The 17737-nt window shown below is 39.4% G+C and overlaps 1 protein-coding gene and 1 long non-coding RNA gene across 4 annotated transcripts in view; one reads left to right on the top strand and one right to left on the bottom strand.

Annotated features, from left to right (window-relative positions):
• Nucleotides 1–135: 135 nt before the first annotated feature.
• On the top strand, nt 136–10145 carry LOC122885750. 3 transcript variants are annotated; one of them, XR_006380184.1, is made up of 4 exons: nt 136–948; nt 1888–2014; nt 6185–6990; nt 9448–10145. It is a non-coding gene; the product is annotated as an uncharacterized LOC122885750 (long non-coding RNA). The 3 variants fall into 3 exon arrangements; XR_006380185.1 differs by lacking the exon at nt 9448–10145 and adding an exon at nt 7203–7733; XR_006380183.1 differs by lacking the exon at nt 9448–10145 and having other exon boundaries at nt 6185–7733.
• The window catches only part of marco (macrophage receptor with collagenous structure), a 30473-nt gene continuing 13732 nt past the window's right edge, over nt 997–17737 (bottom strand). Inside the window, exons 4-12 of the mRNA XM_044217311.1 lie at nt 16999–17116; nt 16685–16756; nt 14204–14293; nt 12422–12508; nt 12036–12080; nt 10152–10187; nt 9469–9528; nt 4983–5147; nt 997–1426 (exon numbers count right to left, since the gene is read on the bottom strand). Of these exons, the coding sequence (XP_044073246.1) occupies nt 1296–1426; nt 4983–5147; nt 9469–9528; nt 10152–10187; nt 12036–12080; nt 12422–12508; nt 14204–14293; nt 16685–16756; nt 16999–17116 (804 nt within the window). The 3' untranslated portion in view covers nt 997–1295. The remainder of the gene's footprint in view (nt 1427–4982; nt 5148–9468; nt 9529–10151; nt 10188–12035; nt 12081–12421; nt 12509–14203; nt 14294–16684; nt 16757–16998; nt 17117–17737) is intronic.

Genomic DNA, 17737 nt, shown 5'->3' on the forward strand with positions numbered 1-17737 from the left:
TGTGCAGGTAGTATACAGTGGGTGTTTAGCTTTTTCACAAAAAACAGCTGCCTGCTTGAAATGAGATTGATGAGAGTAGTGAGACTGAACCAAAATTATTACACATAGCCATTTAACCCATTCTTAATATAAAAATAGTTATTAGTGCAGCTTTAATAACTTTTGCATCACTGAAGAGTGTCACTGTCACTTGAATCGTTTGCAAGGCAGCAGTGATTTCAGTGAGTGTCAGTATTCCATGAAAATACATTTAATGAGGTGCAGCTTGGAAGGTCATTCAGTAATTACATGAGCTCCTCCCTTAAATACTGCTCGTCACATGTGAGCAGGATTGGTAGTGTTTTGGGATGCCACCAGGAGAGAAGTCTTCACCAGATTTTGCCAGAAATATCAGTTCCACTGATTCTGATCAACAACTCTATCAATGTCTTTATCATGTCTCTCTTAAAATAGAGATTTAATCTCAATAAGATTAAGTAAAGATTAAATAAAGAAATAAAGAAAGCAGATACATTGTGATTATTTTGTAATAAGAGTAGAAAAAACAATACAATAAAAGATGCTAAATGATGAAGGTGACATAGGACATAAAACATAAACAATATAAATCTGACTTATTACCCATTTAAGTGTACCAACTGTGATGTCACTTCATGTGAACTCGACATGTGTATCTACAGTATGTTCCCTGAGGCGTCTGGGAAAACGTGACTGAGCCAGCTTTGTCAGAAACCATTCCTCAGCATGACTCCTGTCCTTGAATGTGACTTCTTCATCTTCTCTGACCTCTGCATCAACAGTGGTGATGTGCAATGGATGGAAGGTGATGGCAAGCATGTCGCTTAAGGCAAGAGAGGCTGAGTGGAGGAGGACGTGGAGTGATGAGGACAGAGTGACAGAAAATGATTTGGACTACAGAGGCAGACGGTTGCAGCTCAGTCTCATTTGGTAATTATTATTAAACAACAGAGTATAGAGTAGAGAAATGATGCCTGAGAATTTTATACCAGGAAAGTTTTATTAGCGTGATCTTTTGTTTACAGTACACTGTCATTTAAGCTAATGTGTTTAGTAATAAAGTGAATCTTAGCTGAATGCAATTTTATATGCTGTGTTTTATGAATATGTAATGAGCTGCAAACATCATGTGAATATCATTAGTAACAGCGCTGTTATCTGCTTATATCCCCAGTGAGACGTGAGCATGTGATGTAGGCATGTATACATGTGTATATATATATATATATATCCAGTCAAATCATCACTGCATGTTTAGTCTTCGGTGTGGTGTCAGTCTAGACACACTGCACTCCGACGTCCTCGATGTGTTGGCAGTTGTTAACACCAACTCCACTGTGTGGGCAGTTAAAGATATCAGACTCTGTTCCTAAGCATCGCAGCTCATCCAGCCAGATCCTACCAGTCCCTACAGAAGGACAGCAGTGTTAGAATAAGACATGCATTCATTAGGGGCTTTTTTAACATTATAATTATGAATTTTTTTTGCAAGTGCAATAACAAAGTTTGCTTTACATTTTCATTAGTCATGTCATGGCACACTAGCCTGGCTGTCCAAAGTTCAAAAATACACATACCAACACCTCTAAAGGTTATTAATTAACACTTTGTATCTTCTTTGTTTAATCCGTACTGTCACATGGTTGTCATTGTCCTATTGATTAGTTGCTGAAAGTCAAGTAGGTCTTATCTGATATGAGCCTGTCAGAGACAGATGCTGAGGAGGAAGGTGACACAAACACAAGAAAGTTGGCGTGCTGCAGAGATAGTGAGCGATTATTACTTTGTTAATACTGTGATGAATAACCCTCATACCTGAGGTATTTTGGTTTAGTTTCAGTCTGTGTTTCTATCTTAACCTAAATTAAGTGAAACCAATGCTGAGCTTTGAGCAGTCAGTGCATGGCTGACAACCAGAGGACACCAGGTCAGCTTCCACCACCTAGCTCGAGGGAAGTGCCACCGCAGGAGAGGAATTGATTTTATCAGGATTCGGGTAGGTCAGCACCTTTTCTTTGGCGTCAGCAACCAATGACACTCATACAGTATGTTGTAGCCTGTTAGTAGCTGGTACACCCACATGGATTAGTGGTAATTAATTCCCTTAGACGTAACAACAAATCACTTCTCTAGTACTAACTGTGTAGTGACAGTAGCCTACACAACAGAAAAGTAAAAACTAAATTTGTTATTTTTGGGAAAGTTATGTAGACAACCATTTATCCATCTGCCCGATACTTTCTGCAGGGTCTGCAACTATGGAACAGACTGCACGCACATATAATTATTTTGAATAAACAACTGACAGATGTATAATTTCTATAGTTATATCCGAAACTTGTGTGGAAATAATATAACAGCAGGATAAACAGTATGATCCATATAATCAGGGATAATTAAATTTGCAACATGCTCAAAAATCTTAAACATACAGGCTAACACGCATGGGCTAATGACTACTTACTTTGTGGGACTTTATTCAACATGTCATTAATGATGCATAATTTTCAGATACTGTAGATGTTCATCCTGTCTGTCCTCAGAATCAGCAGCTGCCAGTACTTTATCTTTGCAGAGCGTTTGTTTTCACCCTGTGTCTTGAACAAGATTGAGACCTAAGATCGATACCTATCTTCTCGTCTCAATCTTTGAAAGTGAATTAGCGCATTTCCCAAAATTTGCAAACTGCTTTTGACTAATGGTATGATGTTCTATAACAATCATTGCTGATGCTGTTATGCAGAGCTAAGTAGCAGAAAAAAAGAGTTGGCGATCAGTTGAGATAAAAATGTAGTCACTAAAGTAATTGCTGAGAGACAGGAACACAAAGTCTGAAATTTGATTGTTCAGGTTACTAAACAGCTTAAACAAACTATGTAGACCATTTTGAAGAGAAAATTAAGGAAAATGAAAATATTATTACCCAGACTATCTGTTGCTAAGATTCGTCACAGTTTACAGACCAACTTCCTGCTTTAACTTTGACCCATCTTACTTGCCGTAGTTAAGTGCACAGTTTTTCTGTGCAATGAGAGATTATAACCAGCACCAGCAAGTGCACTCACTTTCTTACTTTTATATTCAAATAAAGTGGTTTAGATAATCTGGATAAACTGCTGGTTTGTTTATAACCTGTCTTTGTTTATGACCTGTCTGATCAGAATGATGCCCTGTCAGAGTTCATTGTAGTGATGTCGCTGACTACAATGTTATCATAACTGATAAAAAAATTGGCAAAACCTACAAAAATAAGATCCAAGTTGTAATAAACCAAAATTATCCTTTAAGTACCATCAAATGCTCAATGACAGTGGGTACGGAAAGTATTCAGACCCCTTTAAATTTTTCACTCTTTGTTTCATTGCAGCCATTAAATAAAATCCAAAAAGTTCATTTTATTTCTCATTAATGCACACTCAGCACCCCATCTTGACAGAAAAAAACAGAAATGTAGAAATTTTTGCAAATTTATTAAAAAAGAAAAACTGAAATATCACATGGTCATAAGTATTCAGACCCTTTGCTGTGACACTCATATTTAACTCACATGCTGTCCATTTCTTCTGATCCTCCTTGAGATGGTTCTACTCCTTCATTGGAGTCCAGCTGTGTTTAATTAAACTGATTGGACTTGATTAGGAAAGGCACACACCTGTCTATAAGACCTTACAGCTCACAGTGCATGTCAGAGCAAATGAGAATCATGAGGTCGAAGCAACTGCCCGAAGAGCTCAGAGATAGAATTGTGGCAAGGCACAGATCTGGCCAAGGTTACAAAAGAATTTCTGCAGCACTCAAGGTTCCTAAGAGCACAGTGGCCTCCATAATCCTTAAATGGATGAAGTTTGGGACGACCAGAACTCTTCCTAGACCTGGCCGTGCAGCCAAACTGAGCAATCATGGGAGAAGAGCCTTAGTGAGAGAGGTAAAAAAGAACCCAAAGATCACTGTGGCTGAGCTCCAGAGATGCAGTAGGGAGATGGGAGAAAGTTCCAGAAAGTCAACTATCACTGCAGCCCTCCACCAGTCGGGGCTTTATGGCAGTGTGGCCAGGCAAGACATATGAAAGCCCGCATAGAGTTTGCCAAAAAACACATGAAGGACTCTCAGACTATGAGAAATAAGATCCTCTGGTCTGATGAGACCAAGATTGAACTTTTTGGCATTAATTCTAAGCGGTATGTGTGGAGAAAACCAGGCACTGCTCATCACCTGCCCAATACAATCCAAACAGTGAAACATGGTGGTGGCAGCATCATGCTATGGGGGTGTTTTTCAGCTGCAGGGACAGGACGACTGGTTGCAATTGAAGGAAAGATGAAAACCTCTTCCAGAGTGCTCAGACCTCAGATTGGGCCGAAGGTTCACCTTCCAACAAGATAATGACCCTAAGGACACAGCTAAAATAACAAAGGAGTGGCTTCGGAACAACTCTGTGACCATTCTTGACTGGCCCAGCCAGAGCCCTGACCTAAACCCAATTGAGCATTTCTGGTGAGACTGAAAATGGCTGTCCACCAACGTTCACCATCCAACCTGACGGAACTGGAAAGGATCTGCAAGGAAGAATGGCAGAGGATCCCCAAATCCAGGTGTGAAAAACTTGTTGCATCAATGGCTGTACTAGCTCAAAAGGGTGCTTCTACTCAATATGGGGCAAAGGGTCTCAAGGCCATGTGATATTTCAGTTTTTCTTTTTTAATAAATTTGCATACATTTCTGTTTTTTTCTGTCAAGATGGGGTGCTGAGTGTACATTAATGAAAAATAAAATGAACTTTTTTGATTTTAGCAAATGGCTGCAATGAAACAAAGAGTGAAAAATTTAAAGGGGTCTGAATACTTTCCGTACCCACTGTAGGCTGCTTTCTTAGCTCTTGTAGTGTGAGGGTCAGAATAGCAGTGTGCTAATGTAGAAAGAAGTGCTGGGGAACATCACCAATGTGATGGTGGCAGTGGACTTACCTGGGCTGGCAGTGAAGGTGGAAATGGCGGTTTGGAAGCCCAACATCTTACAGATCACCTTGCCATCCACAGTGTCAAAGCTGTCATCACACACGGTGCCCCAGGCCCCGTTGTACTTCACCTCCACTCGCCCCCGGGAACTCCCCGGCACGAGACGCACATTCACTGTGGTGACACAAAGTTGCAGCTGTTTAAAGTTCCTGGTGGCTCAAACTTGGGGATTGTTTGGATAGTCTGGTGTTCATACTAAATATCAAGTGAATATAGCCATCAAAAAGTGATAGGGCGAAAATTTAATTTATAATGTAGATATACAACCTCTGGGCTATGATTGATATTACGGTTGATACGGTTTAAAATGAACAAACTAACCTTTTGTACCGACACTTCCTTCTTCCACCTACTCTGTTTTTATGTTATCAAACTAATTGCCAGCGATCAAAATGGAAACATTACAAACTTAAATAATGTTAGTGAGTAACTCACTCAGTATTGTGTGACGTCTAGCTTGTTTTAAGCAATGCAGCGCTTAAAGCAAGCCATTTATGGACGTTTTTTGGCCTCTTTATTCAAATGGCAATTCATTTTGCAATTGGCATTTCAATGTGCCAGCGAAACAGCGCCCCTTGTCACCATGCTATTTTGGTGTCAAAATTCCTGCCTGCGTAAAGTTAGTAGCTTGCTAACAACCCAAGCTAACGCTAGCAAAGTGAGCTAACTTTAGCTAAGTTTACTGCTGGTTGCTAGCGACAACAGCGATGGCAGAATAATTTCTGTGGTTAACACACAAGCATTTCAATCCCTTAACAACCTAACTTTCCTAAACAACATAAGCCACTAGCCTGAGCTTTTCAGGTCTATAAGCCACTCAGGGGAGCCTGTAGCCTAACGTTACTGTAATATAGCCTGTCAAAGACCATAGGTGATACACTTTCACGATGTTGATGCATATTTATTGCTCACCATATACACAAGTTCCATTAAGTAAACCTACAAGCAGTAAAAAACTATTGGTAATCGACAATATAAACAGCACATTAATTATGCTATACTACACTACAATACCACAGCTGGCACATGTATTCTTTGGAGAAAGGTCAGGCCATGGCACTGTCTCCTCCCTTAGTCCTGAATAGCTAATGCTACTAGTCACTAACATGTTTATTATATTTTCATGATGACCCACTGACCTCCACGCCCAGCAAGCGGAAAAAGAAGGGCCACTTGATTCCAGTCCCTGGGATGTCCAGTGTCATCAGTTCACTTTCACAAGACTGGTGAGTATTATAAACAATATTCCAACTAGCTTTCTGCATTAACATACCACACAGATTCTCAACGAGCAAAATAACTAGAATGGCAAGTGTCAAAGGAAGCTTGTAGATTAATATTTGTTGCACTGCTTACTGATATATATTTAGTTGGTTAATCCAATCACTTCAGTATCATTCATTGTGCATATGAATGAAAAAGAGTGAAATGAAGCTTGGGAGATGTCTCAATAAAGGCATTTATCAATATATGTTGATTGCAATCAAAAATAATGCAATGGTGTTGATACATTGAAATTTGGTTTTGTGAATTCACACTATTCACGTTAGCTAACTTAATATTAACTTGGTGCAGCGGATGGAAATTAACATGAGCCTTTTGTCTAAATCTGGCACGTTTACACCATATTACAGTGGTATTGATTGATAGCGTCACGATCAACAGATCACACAGCGTAAGTCTGGATCATCAGTCCAGTGTGGGGCTTAGAGAGCTGTAGAGACCATGAGGACCAACCTTGGTGTGGATGATATCTGGGTTGTTCTGAGGTGAAGAACGTTCTCTGACCAGTCCATACCAGTAAGAGCAGTACCAGATGTCCTACTCATCCAGTGCAGTTGAATGACCTGAGGAGGTCACCAGCATCCAGCTCAGACCTGCTTTACCTGCATGTCATCACTGCTCTCCCTGCCTCACCCATCAATGCCAGTCCAGGGGAGACAGACAAGGCCCGCAGGTTTGTGAACAGTGTTACGGCTAAATTTCTTCATTGTTTAAGTGGTAGCTTTGTACATGACCGTGACATAAGGTTTGGTACTCCTGGGCAATTTTTGTGTGATGAAGTTAATTTCATCCCTACAGTAAACAGTATTTTTACTCAGTATTGCTAAGTGTAAATGTTATGTTTTTATTGAAAATAACACTTTATCATCTGTGCTCTTACTAAAGACTTCTCCCGTTGCACCCCAGCCTCCAGAACTTACATGGACTGCAGCACTGCCTTTTTAAACTACGCATTACATATAAAAGTAATGTTACTATGTCTATACTGTGTGTTATCATGTCAACTATTTTTATTTATTGACGCTTATTACTATTTGTGATGTAGGTCTATTACCGCATTTCACTATGTACATTTGTCTTAGGATAATTAAGCTTTACTGCAATTTTTAACGTGCAGTAAGTCAGTTATTAAATTGTTGCTCTATGTCAGTTGATTTCTCCTATGGTATAATTCCGGAACTAAGTTTATTATCAATATGCACAATAATCAAATCACAGGAAGACATTAATGCCATTTTTGTTTGTCAGAATGTAGATAATTCATTAAAAGGTCATATTCAATGTCGACAACTGTTATTACAGTTGTTGTTATTGGCTCTATTACTAATACTGACATTATTTTTCCTATAGCTGTCATTCCTATTATTACTAATTTATTAATATTAACACTACAATTACTATTCTACTATTTAAAAAAAAATTATATGTGGTATTTGCATTTTGCCTAGACCTGCTCTATAGGAAAAGTGCAATTAGATAACTTCTATTATGAATTGGCGGTATATAAATAAAATTAAATTGAATTGAGTCTTATACTTCTTGTATACATAATAACATAATAACTACACAAATGTGAATTAAGTTGAAATAAGTTGTCCCTCAATATTAACAACCATGGATCAGAAGAGAGATATATAGTTTGGTTTTCTGACTTGTCATATGTACGTATCAAATATACTGAACCAAAAACAATTCACAATTCTCCTGCTATATTTAACAAGGTATGTGGCAAATCTTCAAAGCCAGGTAAGAGTGGTCAGTTTATAGAAAATGTACTAATTTCTGTTTAATCTCACTGTTTATTTTAACTTATTCAACCTGATGACATTCCCATTGGCTCATATTTATCGCATTCTTCAACAAAATTTCTACGCAGCTATTAATAAAACTATTAAAACTCGGCTTTAATATACTGACAAAGAATATTTCCACAGGATATTATCGTTTAAGATTTAGATGGTAACAACAGTACACATCTATTACAGGAGATATTATGCTCCCAGGTGAACATCTAGTTGGCCAGTTCCAGATGTTTCCTAATCTAGACCCTGTTAATCTCAAACTTTAAAGTTCTTTTTTCTTGTGTGAACTAATGCACTGCCAAAACCTAGCCAGTATATGGCCAGGTTTTGAGATGTCTGTGTAAGATTTGAATGTGGATGCTCACCGCCCAACAAATACTTTTTTAAATATTCTAAGGCAACAACTATTTCCAGATACTGTGTCTCCATTACTCAAAAACGCTGTCAACCATTTTAGTTTGGACTATTTATTGGGTACAAAGTAGTTTGAATAATCCACAGACCTCACTGTGAACTGCAGAGTTCTAGAGACACTGTTTCTGAAAAGATATTGCTTATTGATTTTTAAAATGTACGTTTTCAATGCTCTGAGCACTCACAAAATCCTATTCAACTCCATTAGTATTAAGATGATAACAGAAATCTCAGAGACGTAGCTCAAAACCTGGGCAATTAAAACCAAAACTATCTTATATACCACTAGCGCTACGTGGGGAGATTTGGGTGAACCAACCCTTTAAGACAAACTTGACAAAACAAGGGAAACATCTGGGAGAATTCGATAATCTGTTAATAATTACTAAACTGCAACCAACATTACTGAGAGGTGAACTGTTGCCAATTTGTACAATGGGGAAGGGCCTCCATGTCTTAATAAATCAGTTGGATTGCTGTCCCAATGAGTAGAGAAGCCAGTGCATCCAGCTGCAGCTCCCTTAATGGCCACTGAACAGCTCCAAAAATGTTCCCACTAGTTTGAAATTATTAAGAAAACCCCAAAGTTCTCTCTACACATACAAATTGTTCTGTTAAGGACATGTTAAGGATTTAAGTGAAGTGTTTTGGGGGTGCACTCGCTTAACTGACAAGAATATCAGGCTATTACAGTCAGCCATAACAGTTGAAGCTTTTTCCATTTTGACCATATATGGCTTTTCTGGATTAACTAATTTCCAAAATAGTGGTGAACCACAAACACAACTTTCAGACATTTTAATGTCCCTTCAGGTGATGTTATCAAGTTACTAAAAGTACCATTTTAGAAGTTAGTTTTAGTTAGTAGTAGTTACTGAAAATTTCTATCCTCTCTCTTTTTATTTCTCTCTCAGGTCTGTCCCATGCAGACTTACACTCTGGTGGGTTTCCTTGGTCTCCCTTGTCTCCTTTGGCACCTGGTGGTCCGGGAGGACCTGTGGAGGAAAAATTACTAAATATATCTTCCAACCAAACTGACAGTTTACATGAACTGATATGAACGTAAACCATCAATTGAGTATGTCATACTGATTGTATCACTGTCATAGGTAATTTTAACCAGAACTGGGTACAGAACAATCTGGACTAGTAAACTATTTAGTGCAGGAGGTGGCGAGGTGGCTCATTGTCTTAACTTTGTGTAGCTTAACAAAAGATGAGTAAATTGGACACTCTTGCAGATGTAAAAATGTATTCTAATTTGTTTGCATAGAAGAATGGCACAGAAGAAGTGCACTGACTATGTTGCACTAGCAAGCTTTGCAACAGAATGATTAAATTTATAAATGCGCCTTTGATTAACATTTTACATAATGCTGTAATGCCTGCAAAAACAATAACACAATCAATGGAATAATGGAATGGAAATGGAATAATCCCATAAGGTTACATCTCTTACCTTATATGTAATCTCATCCTTATCATATCACCTGCAGCTATCTCTAGAAAACTATGTAAGTTAATTTTTAGTTGTTACTTGATGTTTTCTGTAACTTCAAATGCTTTGCACAGCACATATGGCAGAAACATGATTCCTGTCATTTTAATACACACTTGCCTTGAGTTCCACTGAAACCAGGGGGTCCACTTGCACCTGATGAGAAGACAACAAAATGAGATCTTATGAAAGACATTTGCTGGACATCACTGACGTGGACATGCATGGATAAAATCTAGTTATCATCATTTTTAGAGGCCAGATCAGCGACCAAAATTTCTTCTGAATCACGGGACCAGAATGTTTGTGTTTAATAAGCTGGCAGCAGTTGATGTGAGTCAGTGCCAACTGATGGCCCCTTAATTCAGTTGAAGCACACTGCATTAAAAACACAATTTAAATTGCCAATTAGTACTTTAAAGCTCACTGGATTATTAAAACAAGCAGGTGTGCATTTATCGAAGTGTAATTTTCACATGCAGGTCAGCTGATTCATTCTCTCCTCTACTCTATTCTCACCTTATTTGTGTGTTTATTATTGTGTTGTGTCCATGTGTAGAAAAGTTGGCACAAACTCACTGCATACACAAATCTAATCTATGCCACAGTGGTAACCCGCTAGAAGGCGCAAATACACAGCCCTGCCAGTAAGGGAACTTAGCTGATTATATACATCAAAGTGTTTCCATGTGTTGGGGAGTATGACTACATATGTGAAAAAAGTCGTCTAAAGGAAGCTGTGTGAAGTCTGATATATGTCCCGAGGTGATGTCACTTGAGTCAGCTTCGGTTGGGCCTGAAGACTAGAAGTTTGAAAAGGAAAAAAATCTAGGGGTGTGGAGTTTACCAGAAAGAAGTGACTTTACCAGGCCTCTGTAGCCCACTCCTCATATCTGCCTGAGGCTAAAAGCTATAGGCCAGTGATTCTCAAAGTGGGGTCCTTGGTGACTGTGGTCAACCACATATTCGGCCAGCTGTGCAGGGAGATGGGCACAGGACAGGACACCCAGTTGTTCCTCTCAGAGGTGCGATGGGAAAGTGCTACAGCGGGTGAACGAACTGCGCTCAGAGCTGTTCAAATTCATCCAGAATGACAAGCCTATCACTGTAGCGCTATGGATCCGAATAGATCGCACAGCTCACCTACCTCACAGATGTGTTCAACTTATTGAACAAACTCAGTTTGTCTCTTCAAGGCAGATATGCCTCTATCCTGGAAGTAAGCGTCAAAATCAAAGCATTCCAAGGAAAAACAGAGATCTGGAGAAGGCAGGTGCGAAATGGCATCACCGACATGTTCCCACAACTCAGAGTTTTTGAACACAAACCAAATATCAGCTGAGATTGTGTACCTATGACTATTTCACTGATGTTGACACAGATGCTGGGGACTGGGTATGCGACCCCTTTGTTGCCCATACAACGGGCGTGGGGTCTCAGTGGAAAAGTAAAGGAGGAGCTGCTGGACCTAGCATGTAATGGGATGTTGAGAATCCAGTTCAGCCAAGGGGCGCATGTTGACAGGAGTATCCGGAACTCTTTGCTGTTGCCATGCAGGCGATGCTCCCCTTTCCAACCACATACCTGTGTGAGCCGTCATTCTCAATGCTGACCACCATGAAGACCAAGTACAAGGATGATTTTTTAAGATTTATGACTTTAAGACATGATTGAATTACAGATTCAATTACTGACCAATTAAATGAAAAACGTGTATATAAAGTCATGGCTGGATTTACAGATAAGGCAGGAAGCTTGTGTCATTTATTATGACGTGAATAGTTGATATACTGTATGATGTTGAATAAAGATTTATTAATAATAATTTCCAAGGTCTCCTTTTTCTCCTTTGAGCCCAGGAATACCAGGAACTCCAGGAGATCCTGGAAGTGCACAACAAATCAACAGAAATCCATTTCTATCTCACACACAAGCCCACATCTACAAGCACAGAAATACAACATACACACATTCACGTATGCAACATATAACATTTTTAGCTACCTTTTTGGCCAGGGTTTCCCATGTCACCTCTGTCTCCACGAGGGCCTGCAATCAAAGCACAGGGGAAAACAGTCAGAAGCAAAACATTAAACCCTGGGTGCTTTTCTGTCACAGCTAATTAGAATGTACATCTTTACAGGGTAGAAAGGTCACTAAAACAGCGAGAAAAGTCCTAAGTCCTAAACTCTAAAAGGCTCAGTTCTATTTCAATGTTAGCAGCTCTTTATGACAGGAGACCCACAACACCTATTCAATGGCAAGGAAACTAATTAATGTGAGAAATGTAAAATGATTTCAGGGTGTTTTGTTTCCATTTAGTCAGGTCAGGTTTGATGGAACCTCCACGGTGGTGCTATGAATTCTTCAACCAATATCCAAACCCTTACCTTGGGCCCCAAGTTCTCCTTTCTCTCCCTTTGCACCTGGTCCTCGATTCCCTGGGGCTCCTGGGAGCCCAGGTGGACCCCTGGGACCTGCACACCCACACATGAATGCACGGACGCACGCACGCGCACACACACACACACACACACAATCAGAGTGATGATTATGAACAACTGTTTATGTTTTTCTGGTGAGCATTTATATTTCATAAATGCAAGCTGTGTAAATTGTATCATTCATCACATGAAACAGCAGTGTGTCAGCAATATTACAGATGATGACCAGCAGCTAAAGAAGGAAGAGAAACTGCTGATACATTTTTCCGTCCAGGAACTGACTAAATTCACTTCATGTTGCAGGTTAACTGAACCTCCAACATGATGTGAAACCAGGGAAGGTTATGGTTCTGTTTCAGTAAATATCATTTGGGATTACTGTGAGTCAGTATGTGAGTCATACAGTGTACTACATACAGTATGCCTGAACACACGTGCTCCCCTTCAGCACTACTGTGCTTATAATAAAACTTTATTTGGAAAGAGCACTTTTCAAAAATTGTCTTATGTATTTATCCTTCAAATATATGCAAATTAAAAACAAGCCTAATGGCCAATGTACACAGCATCCAGCTGTGTCATATTTCAGCTCTGTTGCAGCTGTCATAGACGATCCGCTGCCATGCAAAGTCTCACTTGCCAATCTTTTCCTTAAAACATTAAATTGAATTTAACTGAATTGAGAGAGAGAGAAGGAGAAAAGTGAGGGAGGGAGACTGCCATTAAACCTCCATTTAATCTCCTCCTGCTCTCTATGTTTTAATGCAGCCAAAATCACGATATAGTTGTTCTAATTTACATATTTTTCTCTCATTTACATATTTTTCTGTTCTGACAACGGAACCAGTGTGAAATTTGATAGCGGCTCATGTTGACCAGCAGTCATTACCAAGTTGCTGAGCTGCAGATAAAATCATTATTTTACGATCATGACATCATCAGACAAAATCATGACATTTAAAATGAGTGATGACAGAGAAGGTTGTCATAGTCAATACAGCCAAAAAGCATCTGTTACCATCAAAATGAGCTGCTGTATTCATTTAACATGAAAAATGTCAGCAAAACAACTCTAAACCATATTATAAATGTGGCTGCTGAACAGACGCTCCACGACAGAGCCTGAGTGCAGCAAATCATCCTCTGGGGGCCATGAATGTTTGAACCAAGTTTCATCTCAATCCATCCAATAGTTGTTCAGATAGTTCAGTCTGGATCAAAGTGTTGGACAACTGACCAACAGAACAACATAGCCATCCCTAGAACCATGCCGCAAGCATGGCTAGCAATGAGCTACCTGGTTTCAGCCACCTAGGCTACTGATATAATGACAGTTTAACATACACACACACACCATCAGTGGAAGCTTACTGGTTGGTCCACAAGGTCCAGTGGGTCCAGTTGGGCCAGAGTGGATAGGCAAATTTTTAAATGTGTACTACCGCTTGCAAATCTGGATGCTTTATGATAAAATAAACAAAAGTTGCCTTGCTTTGTCTGAAGCAGACAGAGATTTCAGAGATTTTTTTTACATCTGTGAGTCCAGCTTTGTCTGGATGTCACAGTTTGTTTTTCATTCAATTTGTCAGCTCTGGTGTGCAATCTAGTGTCTGTTGCAGCCCCATTTAATTATTTAAGCTACAAGTATGTTTTTCAAAAAATCATATATAGTACAGCTTTAAGAATAACAACAATGCCATTATTCCACAAATAATCATAATGACAAACCAATTTGACCAGCAACTCCTGGCTCTCCAGGTTGTCCATTGAGTCCCATTTCTCCCTTTTGTCCTGGAGGGCCAACAACACCATTGTCACCTGGGAAGAAGCATACAGGTAATCTACTGATGAACTGCATCTTCTGCTGTTCAACACTATCACTGAAGCATGCTGAATAATCCACAGTTCACAGTCCACAGTTTTAGTAAGTTGACTAATTAATATATTTCAATCACATCATCTTTATTCATCTATATGTATGTATTTATTTCAATTTTTATTTTTATTGGCCTACAGGTGGTCAAATTTAAATATACTGTCTCTACAGACATTTGTTTGTCTTGAGTCTGCCATTTGTTCCTGTTCAATTTCAAACATACTGAAACTTTTGGCAAATCAGTGAGTGTGTGGAAAATGTACATAAAATCAAAACAAAACCAGCACATGCACACATGCACACAAACACAAGCAAGGAATGCTAAAGGTCATCTGCCTCAGACATCTGCCTCAGACTTAATTTGTCGGCTTGAGTAAAAGTCCAGCCCTGCTAGAGATTTCATATAGGAAATGTCAGTGCACTGACTAAGTTGCGAAGGTATGTAAAATAATGGCTGCAGCCCACCTATTTCCATAAATTGCACTACTTTATATTCATTGCACTACTGTTCTGCCCAGTCCAATTCATTATTGTACATATCCATCAGTATACTTCTGTTTATAGTAGTGCCATCTGTATATAATGTCTATAGTACCACTTGTAAAATATTTTCATAATACTGCTCTATCCTGCATTTATGCACACACTTTATATCCTGCACTTGCTTATTGCACTTCTGGTTAGACCTAAACTGCATTTCATTGCCTTGTACTTGTACATGTGTAATGACAATAAAGTTGAATCTAATCTAATCTAATCTAATCTAATCTAATCTAATCTAATCTATCAACCGGTTTTCATCAGCCGTCTGACAAGAGACGACAGGTCATCAATGCCGGGATCATCACCGGACCTGCAGCTGAAAGCTAATGCCTCCTGCTGCACACATATGCACCTTTGCTAAATCAGTGGTAACGAAATTAACTTTTTACATAAACTTTTATTCTGGTGTTGTTTATAGCTCAGAGGTTGGAGCAAGGCTCTAACACTGCCAGTGTTACAGAGTCAATTCTCTTTCTGAACCACTCTATCAGATCATAACATTTGGTTATTGTTCAGATGGTTCTGAGAGAAATGTAAATTCGTCTATTCCTCTATTTTTTTACAAGATAAAAGATGCAAGATAGATTAGCTTCATCTGTCCACGCTTGAGGTCTGTTTGATTAAAATCACCAGCTACAATAAAAACACCATCCTGTTGTTTTCTCATGTGACTGCTGATGACCTCATACAGTTCCTGACAGTTTTTGAATTTGCATCTGGAGGAATATCATCATCAGCAACAAAAACACTGGTGAATTCTCTGGGCAGATAATATGGTCAACATTTTAACAATAAAAATTCCACATCTGGGGATCAATGTCCATCCATTTTAACTACGTTTGAGCACCAAGCATCATTGATGTGAACACAGAGACTGCCTCCTCTCGTCTTACCGGAGTCTTGTGTTCTCTCAGTCTGTCAGTTCTGTCACCATCGAGTGCGATAGCTTTATCCGGGATGTTGTGATGCAGCCAGGTCTCAGTAAAGATGAGGGCACAGCAGCCTCTGACTTCCCACTGTTGAGTTAGCCTGAATCATATCTTATCCATTTTATTGTCCTGCGACCGGACATTAGCCAGGAGTCGACTGAGTAGTGGTATAGCCATAGGTCGGACCTGATGCTTTGAAGTTCTACACTAACAGTTAGCCTTAAACCTAAACTACATCCTCAACAAGGTAACAACCAGAAAATGCTTTTTGTAATTAATGTTGCTATTTTTCCTGACATTGTGACATCAAGTATATGAACACGCACACACATACACACACAGATGTGTATCCAACCTGGGTTGAGGGTGCTAGTGTTGACCGGACATTAGCCAGAAGTAGATTGGGTAGTGGAAGAACCTTAGGTCCGACCTGAGTTAACTTAGCTCTTATGTCGCTTCTCTTTCCTCTCTTCCTATTTCGGTCACACCACTTGTGGTGACATTTGGCCTGGCTGGTCTGGTTGTCAGGCCGGGAGATGCCGTGAACAGTGATCATCTCAAGGTCCACTGCACTTAATCCAATCCCTGCACTTCCTTTTCCAATGCTGATGAGTGTATCACTGTCGTAAGTAATAAGTGCTTCAGTAACGAAGAATGAAAATGTAGCGAAGTTTGAGGGAGCTACTTGCTGCCGCATCTACACGCGCAGCCATTGCCATGGTTACTCTCCATTTGTTGTGTTGTCCCAGTTACTCAGTGATTACAGAACTAGGAAATCTTTGGTTGCTAAATGACCACACTTCTCATTTTTTACTAATTTTAACTTCAACTTTATTTTTTAATTGCTTAAGGTTGACTAACCTTTGAGGCCCCTCTCTCCTGGCGCACCTGGATGTCCCAGCAGCCCATCTGTACCTGGAGGACCAGGAGGTCCTGAGGACACACATGCAAAAGAATTGCTAGGGTTGATAAACCCTGCTCTTAAAATTCTGACCAGGTTGTTACAGTTTTATGCTTTGACGTTCAACACTAACATTAGCCTTAAACCTAACTACATCCTCAACAAGGTAACAACCAGAAAATGCTTTTTGTAATTAATGTTGCTAATTTTCCTGACATTGTGACATCAAGTATATGAACACGCACACACATATACACACAGATGTGTATCCAACCTGGGTTGAGGGTGATGGTTGTCAGTTTGCCCTCCAGGTTGTGGGTGCTGGTGTTGAGCAGGCTCAGATCAGACCTCAGTCTTTCCAGCTGACCCTCCTCTCCACACAGACTGTTGACCTGTTGTCATCGAAACCAACAGAAACATGACTGTGATATTAAAGCAGCGCTGTAAATCATGACCATATCAAATGAATGAAAATTAGCTTTACAGCAAGACTATGCCATTTTTGAATGAAAAAATAACAAAATTTCCCTCTTACAAATTAAACGTTTGAATTCATAAGCAATAAAACACCCCCATGCTCTATTCAATGCACTCAGGGGTTTTGCTGCTATGGCCTTAGTTGTGCTGGTATGACCAGTAGCTTATTGTGGCTAATGTTAGCAAACATTAGATAGATATTGCTGTGTAACTGATATTTTTGAGTCAGTTCACTTACTTGATGCCTCATCTCTACGTGTGCTACTGTTACGCTACGTTTTAGCTACGTTTAGTACAATACATCAAATGGCAACATTTATGTGCAAAATTGCATATGGTCCTAATTTCCATTAACAACCAGTGTATGGGCAGACTGTCACCCTCTGTCTGCCAAGTTCTGCATTTGTTAAAACAAATGTATATACATTTGAATACATTGAATTTAAAACATAACTCCACAAATACAAACATTCTGACAAACAAACAAATAAGATGCACTTATTACTTATAACATTCACATCAAGATACAATCTAAT

The sequence above is a fragment of the Siniperca chuatsi genome, linkage group LG12 (genome assembly GCF_020085105.1).
Source record: "Siniperca chuatsi isolate FFG_IHB_CAS linkage group LG12, ASM2008510v1, whole genome shotgun sequence".
Taxonomy (NCBI): Eukaryota; Metazoa; Chordata; class Actinopteri; order Centrarchiformes; family Sinipercidae; genus Siniperca; species Siniperca chuatsi.